At 50.6% G+C, this 12253-nt stretch overlaps 1 protein-coding gene across 5 annotated transcripts in view; it reads right to left on the bottom strand.

The window, feature by feature from the left end:
• The window catches only part of ABR (ABR activator of RhoGEF and GTPase), a 294763-nt gene that overhangs the window by 60613 nt on the left and 221897 nt on the right, over window positions 1–12253 (bottom strand). For all 5 annotated transcript variants that reach the window (XM_036766139.1, XM_036766142.1, XM_036766140.1 and 2 more), the window contains 2 exons: window positions 10784–10881; window positions 10258–10389 (listed from right to left, as the gene is read on the bottom strand). In XM_036766139.1, the coding sequence (XP_036622034.1) occupies window positions 10258–10389; window positions 10784–10881 (230 nt within the window). The remainder of the gene's footprint in view (window positions 1–10257; window positions 10390–10783; window positions 10882–12253) is intronic.

Here is a 12253-nt window from a genome sequence, read left to right on the forward strand (position 1 = left end):
GGTGGGACAGGAGAGGCAGAGGATGAAGACTCTGAATGTTCAATCATCCTCCCTGTTTTCTGCCCTTTCCCTCCCTACCCCAAGTCCGGCCATCAGCAGCAAGCACGTCTGCGACCAGATACTGGAAACACACAGCCAGAGAAGCCAGTGCAGCTGGCCGCTGCCAGGTGACCAGCGCTCCCTGCCCTCTGGGGGCAGCTGTGATGGGCTCCAAGCCATGCAGTCAGGCCTCCCGGCAGCCACAATCCACAATCCTCCCAGTGTGGCCTAGCACAAGATGCCCAGACTTTCCAGCGTGGGGAGGAGAGAGCTCAACCCCCACCAAACAAGGTCCCAGGCGCTGAGCCCAGGAGACAGATGGGAGCTCTGGCCTCATCTCCCACTTGAATGTGGCTGGCAGCCCCTGAGGGATGGGTGGGATGAAAACCCTTTGCCTCAGCTGACCTGAGAAGTGAAGCCCCAGAGGAGAGGGGCTGACCCTAGTACTGTCCGAGGTAGATATGAGGATCCCAGAGCTGAAGCCAGAGAGGGCTTCAGAAGAAATCATCAAGTCCAACTCCCTCACTTTACAGAGAAGGAAACTGAGTCCCAGAGAGGCTAAATGACTTCATAAACAAGTCAGAAAAGAGGCTGAGTTCACCTCACTCATTTTACAGAGAAAGTAAATGAGGCCAAGGGAAGTTAAGTGATTTATACATCCGGAGAAAGAATCTCTGAAGCCCTCTGGTGCACCACTCAAGGAACCTAGTGCCACACCCATAATAAGGGTCAGTGGCAACATCTGAACTCAGATCCTCTGATCCTAGAGGCGTGTCTTCCCCCTAAACACCAATGCTGATATTGCATGATGCATATAATGTATAGCTTCTTCCACAGGTAATGACTTTGGGAAGCCTCACCTGCCTTCACTATTCATAAACCATCCTTCTGTTAGCTACCTTCCCCTGCCCCTGGCCCCTGAGAAAACCAGAATTAGCAAGGTTCTTCCTCCCCACCACAGCAAACAGGTGTCTGCTCCTCGGTTCCTCCGAAAGTAGGAGCAGTTCTGGCTCTCCTGGTTAAGTGAAAGGTAAGAACCCCCCAAAGTGGCAGTTTCTAGAGACCCCCTAGACATTGGACTCCCAAGAGTGGGACCCAAGAGGTGCAGATTGAACAACTCATCTCCTCTCCTGATCTGAGTGAGTTGGAGCAGCCGCAAATTTCCCCAGCCAAATGCAGAAGAGCAGGCCCTTCCCCGAAGAAGCCATTGGGGGGCAGTGGCATGAGGCTGGGGGAGGTGGGCTATTTTCTGTCCGGGTGAGTCTGGGCAAGTTGGGGCACTGCCCCTCTCTGGGTATCAGTTTTCTCCTCTGTAAAATGGGGGAAGGACTTGATCCCCCATGTCTGAATGTCCTCCCTCTCTGCCTCTGGCTCTTGGAATCCCTGGTTCCCTTCCAGGTTGAGGTCATATACCACCTTTTCCAGGAAGCCTTCCCTGACTACCGCCCTCCCCCCACCAGCTGCTTGGTCACCCTCCTATCGTGAACTGTCCATTCACTCTGTGGCTTCCATATGGACACACTTCCTCCCGTGGTAGAATGGAAGCTTTTAAGTTTGTTTTCTTCCTAGTGCTCGCACACAGCAAGTGCTTAATAAATGTCCACGGATGGACTGAATCCAAGAGGAAACCAGACAGTTCTATAAGGAATCCCAAAGGCTGCCAGCCAGTGTGGAACACAAAAAGCATGCTGGATCTGGGATCAAGAGGCCCCAGGCCTGAATCCAGGCTCTCTGACATTTTTTTTTTTAAAGTTTAAGAAAGTCACATTTAATTAGATACAAACAGAGCCTCCCAGCAAAGCAATAAGATGAAAAATGGTCTCCGAGTTAAAAGTTAACAAAGTTTGCAAGATCTGTACTGATAAATATCATGAGTTTAAAATAAGCAATATTTTATGGTGCATTCAGTTTATATTATATGGCAAGGAGACACCACCAGACTCTCCTACTTTCAGCCTGTATGATCCTGGATAAGTCATTTAACCGATGTGGGCCTTGGCTTTCTCCTCCATAAAATGGGGGGAGGGATTTGCATTAGATGATCTTCTGGGCTCCTGCCAGCTCTAAATCAATGCTCCCTCGATCCCCGAGCCTCTGTCTTCTCTCTGGGCCTCAGTTCCCCCCATGCACGCACACACAGACTTTAAAAGGACAAGGAGATGCTCTTTGTGGCCAGCGAGGGCTAAGCACGAGGTGATGCTCTGAAAATGAGAGGAAGGTTTCCCCTGGGATTTTCTAAGCCCCTCCCTCAGTACAACAGCGATCCCTCCCCCTCAGACAGACACTAGCCTCAACACTTCTTCAGACTCTGACTCATCTTCCTAGGATCATTTTTCCCCCTATCCTGATCAGCACCTTGCACAGGAGCCTCACACATGAGCACGGGAGAGCAGTGGGCCTGAAAGACAGGAAGAGCTGGCTTGAAATCCTGCCTCAGACATTCACTAGCGGTGGCCTCTCAGTTTTCTGGTGCATAAAATCAAGGAAGGAGGCGGATGCAGTGACTTCTAGAAGGCCCCTTCTCTCTCTTAATCAATCAACAAGCCTCCATTCAGTTCTTTTATATGTCTGGCATTGTGCGGGGGAGGCAAAGAGAGAGGAAGGAAGGGAGGGAAAAAGGAAGGAAGGGAGGGAGAAGGAAAGAAGAAAGGAAGGATGGGAGGAAAGGAGGGAAGGGGAGAAGGAAGGAAGGAAGGAAAGGAGAAGGAAAGAAGGAAGGATAAGAGGAAGGGAGGGAAGGGGAAGGAAAGAAGGGAGGAAGGAGGGAAAGAAGGAAGAAAGAAAGGGAGAAGGAAAGAAATAAAGTACAGAAGGAAGAGAGAGGGGGGAAAGGAAAGAAGGGAGAAAGGAAGGAAAGGAAGGAGGGGGGGAAGGAAAGAAGGGAGGAAGGGAAAAGGAAAGAAGAAAGGGAGGGAGGAAAGGAAGGAGGGAAGAAGGGGGAAGAAGGAAAGGAGAAAGGAGGGGAAGGAAGGAAGGAAGGAAAGAAGGAGGGAGGGGTCTTTCTTGCCCTCAAGAAGCCTACCTTCTATTGGAATGTTTGCTAAATTGATTTGATGGAAAGCCTACTTCTGCCCAGGTGTCTAACACACTGGGCCTGAGAGGCTGAAGAGGCTCCAAGTACACAGACTTGGCCAAAGAAGAGGTCCAAGAACGGCCAGCCACAAGGCCTCTGTGCCTCACTCTACCCAGCTGCCTGAGAGCAAAAGGCTGGACAAGATGACCCTGCCTGCAGACTCTTCGAGGAGCCAGCAGCTTGCTAGGTTTCCAGGGGTTTCAGAACCTGCTCCAGGACTTGCCAGAAGCTTCCCTCTCCTGCTGAGGACACCCTGTCACTGAACTCCCAAGGAGGAGGCAAGTGAAACCAAGTGCTGTGCTCCAGAGGAAGAATGACCCCAAGGCCGAGGCAAGGAGGCTTGTTCCCGAGCAGACCGTTTGCCTTCCGCCAGTCCCTTTGGGCTCAGGATCAAAGGTTCTCTCCCACCCTGGAGCAAGGGCTCTGGCTGAATGCAGAGGGGCCTCTAAGCATTTAGATCCCCAGTGGGAGGCCTTCTTCTGCTGGCTTCATGGGAAAGTGAGTCTGCCTCTGGCTCTGGGGGTAGGGAACCCTCAGCCTGCAGGAAACCTCAGGCTACATATCACAAAGTATTGGGCTGGGGTTGGGGAGAAAGATATCAGAGACAAGGAAGGGATGAAGGAAACCACGAGCCTATAGCTTCAGGAAGCTGAGATGGGTCGCCCCTCTCCTGGTCCAGCTGCCTTGTCTGCAGAGAGCCCCTCCCCTACACCAGGAGAGAGAAGACCAAGTTCTTCCCACCAGGACTCTGAAGAATGGGTTTAACTCTGGGAATATGTGGATCAGTCAGCATGTAGGTCCCATTGGGGACAGGAGCATCTGGAGGCCGGGGAAAACGTGAGGCCTGTTATCGGAAATAGGCTTGTGTAAACAAATGGCTGAGTCACCCTGGCCCAGGACTGGGGGCGGGAGTGGGAACAGGGGACTGTCTGAGGCAGGCAGAGAGCTGAGAGGCTTTGGATGAGGAAGTCCTACCTTTCAGCAGAGAGGGAAACCACGGACAGGTTGGGCTGGACAAAGCAAAGACACTGCCTAAACTCTGAGAGTTAGAGGGCGAGGCCCCTCTGGTACAATCTCCAGCTTAAGAGGAATCCTGTTGACTAGCCTGACAAGTGGTCACTTGGTCTTTGCTTGAAGACCTCCAGTGACAGGGAACTCACTACCTGATGAGGAGGAGGTGGCTTCACTTCCTCCTTCACTTTGTGGGGAGGATTGAATAAGAATGAGATATAATAAACACAAGGACCTTACACTGCTATGTAAATGCTAGCTATCATTATTGTTAATCATTATGTAAACTCTTCCTGACAGCAAGCCTAAATCTTCCTCTCTGCAAGTTCCTTACTCTGCCTTCTGGAACCAAGGAAAACAAGTCTGATCCCTTTCCTCCCCCATGAATGAAGACAGCTTTCATGTCCTTCCTCACCCCACACTCGCAGCCTTCTCTTCTCCAGGATAAAAATCTCTCATTCCTTCCCTTTATCTTGCTATGGCCCGGCACGTCTCCTGAGCTTACTTGTCTGGGCCATCTCCACCGCACCAAGGTCCTTCCTAAAACGTGGGGCCCAGAAATGAAAACAGCGATCCAGACAGAGTCTGAGCAGGGCCCAAGAGCCTCCCAAGTCTGAGGCTGAGAAGGGGTTCTTAACCTGGAATCCGTGAACTTGTTGGTAAAGAGATTTTGCTGGTTTTCGATCTAACTGGTTTCCTTTGCAATCCTGTGTGTTTTATTTTGTGCATTTAAAAATATGATTCTGAGGAGGGGGGTGCATAAGCTTGACCCAATTGTCTTGCCAAAAGACAAGAAGGGTTAAAAGTCTCTGTTCTGGATGAAGGAGGCCTGGAATTAAAGGGATAAAGGCGGGAAAGTGTCTGTGGTATCTACGTGGGACCCCAGAGAAATACCCAGAGATAAGAGACAGAGGAATAGCCAGGAGGCTGGCATCATTGGATGGAGGAGTCCATATGGGGTAGTAAGAAGAGGAAAGGTCCGGGTGAGGGCAGGTGAAGAGGGGCTCTGAGCCCCCTTTGAGATTTTTCCATTTGATCCCGGAGCTGATGGGGAGCCAATGGAATACTAGCGCATAGTAGGGACTTTAACAAATGCTTGTTAATTGACCTATTGATTCCCTGTAGTACTTCCTGCCTACCCTGCCCAGTCTAGGGTCCAATTACCAAGGATCCCAGGTTGTTCTACAGCTGCTTCCTGCCCACATGGCTTGTCTCTCCAGCTAGACTGCAAGCTTCCTGAGGGCAGGACCCAGGCCTTCTCTTTCTCTTGTATACCCCCAGAGCAGAGAAGGCACTCCAGAATGGACAAGCAGAGCAGGTAACGAGGCAGGCCCCTTTATTCCTTCTTTGTGCCAGCCCAGACGAGGGGCAGTGGAAGCAAAGTCCCCCTTCCCTCCTGTCCCATACAAGGAGTAGATAAACAGGAAGATCTTGGCAAGGAAAGCCATAGTCTCACCTCCTTAAGGAATAAATAACTATAACTCCTCACATTCAGACGGGACTTTTAGGTGGGCGCAGTGTTTCCTTCCCCCAAACCTGGTGAGGCAGGAAATATCTAAGTCATGGTGAATATTCTCATCACACCCCACCCCTCCCATTTGACAGATGAGGAAAGCAAGGCTCAAAGCAGGATCATAAAACCATAGTTGAAAAGGCCCTTGGAGGCCATGGAGTCCAGCCCCCTAATCCTCCACAGAGGGAATCTGAAGCCCGAAACACGTGGGCAGTCACACGCACTCGGGAGCTGGGATGTTAATTCCAAATTCAGCCTTATAACCCAATGCACCAGTCTGGCTCCTTTCTTCTGAAAAATGTTTGCTAAATGCTCCTTTTTTTTATGGTCACCGTCACTTCCCAGTAACTCCCCTCTTCCCCCAGCAATGGAATCCCCCCTTGTAAGTACAGTCGGGAGAAATAAATGTATCGGCCAAGTAGGCCTCATTCTGCATCTCGTCCCCCACCTCTGCCAACAGGAAGGACAGATTTATTCCTAGCCCATTTCTCAGTCTCACTGTTAAACTCAGACAAGACTCACCCAGGCTGGGTGCCCCATTCCATGCTAATTCCTGCTCCTATCAGGGGTCAGTTACACAACATCTATTCTAGCCAAATGGACCATCATTGATTGATTCATTCATTCATTCAACACTGATTAGGGACAGTTAGGTGGCACAGTGGATAGAGCATTGGCCCTGGAGTCAGGAGGAACAGTTTGAATCTGGCCTCAGATTCTACTAGCTCTGTGACCCTGGACAAGTCACTTAACCCCAATTGCCTCAAAAAATAAAACACTGGTTAAGCACTTGGCAAGGCATTCTGTTGGGTGCAGAGGCAAAGGCAAAATAATCCTTGCCCTCAGGGGACTTACATTCTACTGGGAGAGATACAACACATACAATGCCAGAGTGACCTAGGGATGTCAGAGGAGGGCAGATGGCAATTTCGGCTGGGGAGGATCAGGTCAGGCTGCCTGGAGGAGGTGGCATCTCAGCTGAGCCCTGAAGGAAGAGAAGGATTCTGCTGGGCTGAGATGAGGAGGTGCAAGCCAGGGAGAAGGAAAGCCTGTGGGGACTCATGGAGGTGGAAGTTCAAGAGAACTGCTAGCAGCAAATTAAGCTGGAACATAAAGCCCACGTGGGAAAGGCCATAATGTGAGATAATATGCTTGCGATAACTTGAAGCCAAACTGTGGGCTGTAAATAATATGCCGAGGGGACTGTATTTTACATCAGAGACAACAGGGAGCCATCAAAACTTATGAGTTAGGGAGTGATGTGGCCTGAATACATGCAGTGGGGGAGCTGCATGAAGGCTAGAGTAGAAATGGGAGAGAACGGGTGGTGCCACAACAGGCAGCCCTCCAGGGCCAACCCAACATGTCACTGGTGTAAGAAGCAGCTGCTCCAGAGCTGAAAGAGGTCACAGCATCCAATTCCCTCAATTTACAGATAAAGAAACTGAGCCCCAGAGAAGTAAAGTGACGTAGGATCACAGAAGCATATTGGATTGGAAGCTGTAAGATCACCTAGTCTAATCTGCTTTTACAGATAGAGAAACTGAGGCCCAGAGAAGTAAAGTGACGTAGGATCACAGAAGCATATTGGATTGGAAGCTGTAAGGTCACCTAGTCTAATCTGCTTTTACAGATAGAGAAACTGAGGCCCAGAAAAGTTGCCCAAGGGCAGGATTCAAACCTAGGTCTTTCTGATTCCAAGTCCAGCGCTCTATCCAATTAATCACGATGTCCAAAGTCACCTAGGTAATGAGGGATTGAGCAAGATTTGAACCTAGGTCTTCTGCCTTCCTTAGGGCCAGCCTTCTTTTGGGCCCTCCACTGGTTCTGTAAGCTCTCCCTGTAGCTCTGCTGTTGGGGAAGGACCACATGGCCAACAGGAGCAGGAAATCCTTCTTTCCCCATGCCAACCATGTGCTTTCTTTCCTTGCCCATTGGGGCAGAAATTAGATGTCAGATGTGGTAGGACTCTGATGTGACAGCGGCACAGGGCCTGCTCTCACCATGTGCAAAGAGAAGCCAGAGGGAGCCTCAGGGGCTGTGCCAACACCCTTCCAAAGCAAAGAGAGGTGGGCAACGTGGGAATGGTATATTCTTATGTACTCTCCAGAGCATCTCTGTGCCTGGCCTGGGGAGGTGAACCATGCCACTCTGAAGGACTGGCAAGGTGAGTGAAAACTTGGGACTCAATTCCACATTTCCCAGATCTACCAATGTGGCCATTTTAGGAATTTCGACCTCCATAGAGACCTGTGGCAAAGAGCAGGAACCCAAGGCCCCCGGGGTGGCTGGGAGGGACCTGAGGACTTCAAAAGAAACCCAGAGGGATCCAAACTGCCCACTTCAAGGCCTGGGGTCAGCTGGCAATCCTGAACCATAGATTTCTTTTAATATCAACTCTCAGGCAGTTAACATTTTTAAAAGTTTAAATATAAAAACATTTTCCCCACCAGTCTGTGCTCTCCTCTCTGCCAAACACAACAGAGATTCCCTCTCCCATCCCCCCTTCCTCCCCCCGCCCCATCTGCATCTGCCGCAGAGACATAATGATTTATAGCTTATTTCCCTTGGGGGCCTGGGAGGGACAAAACAGAGAGGGATGGAAACTCAGGTGGCCAGTGTCCACCTATGGTGAGCAAATTTCCATAACAATATTCAGAAAATGGAGATGGGGGCGCGGTGAGGACTCCATATTTCCTACGTTAATTGGTGGCACTGATGCCATTCCAGAACACCCTCTCCCTGTCCCCCTCAATCTACCCCCCCCACCAAAAAAAAAAACCAGCAGAGAGAACAGATGGCACCCACCTCTTTACTGTGGAGACATTCGGCGTTCTAACAGGACCCATGCCGGGCCCGGAAATCTCCTGGGGCCACAAAATGTGTTTTAAGTGAGGAGGGGGTGGACAGACAGGGACAGTGTGGGCACCACCAAAGAATTCAGACCTTCCCACCAGCCTAGTCTGGACACCCCAGGAACTGTCTGGGTATGAAGATGAGATCTCCACCAGAGTCCCATTACCCACACAAAGGAAAAGGTTCCAAGAATTGAATTCAGAGCTCTCTCTCTCTTTTTTCTCTCCCTCCCCCTTCATCCCTCTTTCTCTTCTCTCTCTCTTCTTTCCCTCCTCTGTGTTCTCTGTCTTCTCATCTCCCTCCTCCTTCATCCCTCTTTCTCTCCTCTTTCTCCTTCCTTCCCTCCCTCTTTCTCTCTCTTCTCTCCCTCCCTCTTTCTGTGTCTCTTCCTCCCTTCTCTCTGTGTTCTCTCTCTCCCCCTTCCTCCCTCTCTCTCTCTCTCTCTCTCTCTCTCTCTCTCTCTCCCCCCTCCCTCCCTCCCTCCCTCTATCCCTTCCTCCCTCCCTCTTACTCTTTCTCTCCCCTGCTCCCTCCATAATGAAGCACCAGCTTGTGGTTGTCTTGGCAGCACTGGTTGCCCTGGTGACAGTGCCCAGGAACAAGGAGCAGGCCTGGTACACTCAGGATGCCGCAGTGAGTGGCAGCAGGAGGGGAAGGCAGGTGGGTGGGCACTCTATGCGGTGCTATCCTCCTCATGCCCACCAAACTCATGTTGGTGGCTCTGGGAGGAGGAAGGAAGAGACCTGACCTGGTTCCTCTCCTTTGTCCTGGGGAAAGGACTAAGACAGTACAGCAAAGAGCCAGAGACTGAGCCCAGGAAGCTCACATTCTAGTCTGAGCAGAGGGCATCTCTAGGGACATTCTGTACACTTTCTCGAGAAGCGCTCTCTCCTCCCTGACAAAGGAAGGTACTGTGGTGGCTATTTACAGTGGCCAGCTGGCTACATCGATCAGAACATGGCGCTAATGAGGCCTCAAGCTCCATTCCTACAGAGGCTTGGGAGCTTCATGCAGTGCCATAGTCAGAGAGGTGACCCCTGAACCAGGTCATTCATTTTATAGATAAATATACATGGGGGGAAGAACCAGGTGAGGGAGTGCAGATGGTTCAGTGTGATCCATCACCACTGCAGAAGAAACAACTCAAAAGAGAAAGCAGAAATCTCCTTCTGGTAGTGAAGATGTGATGAACAAAAGAGTGTGCTGCCAAGCCGAGCCTATGAGAGGACAGGGTCCACAGCCACCAGGAGACATAGGTCAGATGAATGAGGTGGGACCCCTTTTGCAAAGCCTGGAGTCTACTCCCCAGGGCCTAGCAGGATCTTGGACCCCTTCACCACACCCAGATGAAGCCTAGAGATTTTCTGCCTGTACTGGGGCAGGCCAGCATGACCTGAGATACAGAGCGGGATAGGAGGAAAACCAGCTGGGGGCCTCTTTGAAGCTGCTGGCTACTGTCTCAGCACCTTCAATTCTAAGTGCCTTGAGGGCAGGGCTGTCTTTCTTTTCCTTCCTAATATCCCCAGATTTTAGCACCTGGCACACAGGAGGCACTTAATAAATGTTTCTCGTATTCTATTATAACACACAGAAGGGCCAACCCAGCAGCTTGAGGGAGATGGCAGAGCAAGGCCCTCAGCAAAGGAGGAAAAGGGTCAAGCGAATGCCGCTGGAGCAGAGCTTCCGGAGAGGCAAGGATCACGCTGAGGGCAGTCTCCCGGCCACCATCTCCCACTCGGCTCCCCCCCCTCCCCAAGCGTCTGACCTGGATCTGTCCTTTGCCCATGATCTTGTCCACGATCTCATTGTTATCTTTGTTGACCTTGGTCTTATCGTAGCATTTCTCGTAGCAGAGGATCCGAAGAGACTGAGAGCCCTCCAGCTCAATCTCAAACTCCTACGGGGAGCAGAGAGCCCACGGTCACCAAGACCTTCGGAGCCTGCGGGCAGGGACGGGAAAGAACCTTTCCTCGGGCGCCACGCTGCCTTCAGGATGGGCGGGAGGGGAGGAGTCCCTCCTGGGCTCCTCTGGGGTGTTTGGGAGCCACCAGAGATGTCTGGATTGGAAGCTGGGATGAGCGAAGGATGGCTAGGCCTTCATCCCTCTGGCCCACACCACCCCAGCTCTGGCCAAATGGGATCCTCACCAACCAACTGGTGGACGTGAGCTTCTGGGATGGGTCCCATCACACAGGCTCAAAGGACAGCTCTGCTCCCTAGAGCTGGGGTTTCCTTGCAGGGACACCCCTGTTCCTCATCTCTCTGGAGGTCAGTCCCTCCCCTTCACTCACCTCATTCCACTGGGGTTCCGTTGTGTCCCGAAATACCCTGGTCTTTGCTTTGCTGACAAAATAGCCGAATGAGTCCACCTCTAACGTACAGTACAAGTCTGGGGAAGAAAGGGAAAGCAGAGGGGCACTGAGGCTTTTGGGGAACAGGAATGGGGGTTCAGGGGTGGAGAGAGACATAGCAATATACTGATGGATAGTATGGTGTCATGGAAAGGAGCACGGGGAATCAGAAAACCTGACTGGAACCTTGGATAAAATCACTTCTCTGACCCTCAATCTCTTTGTCAGTAAAATTAAAGGGCTAGGCTACAGGAAGACAGGTTGTAATGCAAACAGCCTGGGATTTGGGGGTGAGACAGACTTCAATTCAAATCTCTCCCTCCTGCTACGTATCTGAGTGATGGTGGGCCAGTCATTTCTTCTCTGGGCTCAGTTGCCCTCCGTTACAATCAGGGGGTTGGACTGAATCATTTTAAGGCCCTTGCATTTCTCAGCCTATAAAAAGGAGGATAACAACCTTGACCCTGACTCCCTCACAGGGCCTCCTGAGAATCCCTCCTATATACGTCTTCCCTAATTTAAGAACAAGAACTGTTTCCTTTTTCTTTTTCCAAAAAATAATTTTATTGACACTTTTTGTTTCTACATCTCTGTATCCTACACTATCACCTCCCAAAGAATCATCCTTAATGTCAAGAAAGAAAAAGGGGAAGAAAGGAATGAAAATGCAACAAAACTGATCAACACACCAAAAAAAAAAAAGAATAAAAGGTCTCATTCCACACCTGCTAACCCCTACCCTCTGCAAAGGAGTAGGGGAAGGAAGCTCTTCATAAGGCCAAGCTTCCTTTTCACTTTTTTCTTCTTCTATTAGTTTCCCCAGCACTTAGACCGGTGCTTAGCCCATAGAAATATTTTCATTAGTTCATTCATTAAATGAACTCATTACGGAAACACATTCTGTAACCATAAACAAAGCAATATACACGTGTAATGGATGACTAGAACCCCTCCACAAAGGGAAAGAGATACTCAGAGAGAGAGAGAGATATCTAGGCTAATCCTCCCATTTTGAAGATGAGGACTGAGGTCCAACGTCAACTGACTGCCCCCTGTTTGGTGCTCTTTCCCAATACATTCAGCTCTTCTCCCATATCTCATTAGTGGGTGGCTTCTTATGCTCCCTAATGGGGCTGAGACTGCCAAGGAGAACACATGGGCAAGCCTAACCTGACTGCTTCACCCTATGAGGAGGTTCCTGATGGTGGGGGCAGCTGGCTTCCAGTTGGGAACCCCTCTCCTCCCCCTGGGTCCTCCTATGGGAAAAAGTAGATGCTCCTTCCACTGACCGTGTGCAATAAGAGGTATAAGGGCGAACAGCCAAGTGGGAGTCATTGCTCTGAAGTGAGAGATCAGTGGCCCAGAGATAAAACCTGAGGATTCCTGCCCTGTTCGGACCCCATGAATCAC

This window comes from Trichosurus vulpecula, chromosome 7 (assembly GCF_011100635.1).
Source record: "Trichosurus vulpecula isolate mTriVul1 chromosome 7, mTriVul1.pri, whole genome shotgun sequence".
Taxonomy (NCBI): Eukaryota; Metazoa; Chordata; class Mammalia; order Diprotodontia; family Phalangeridae; genus Trichosurus; species Trichosurus vulpecula.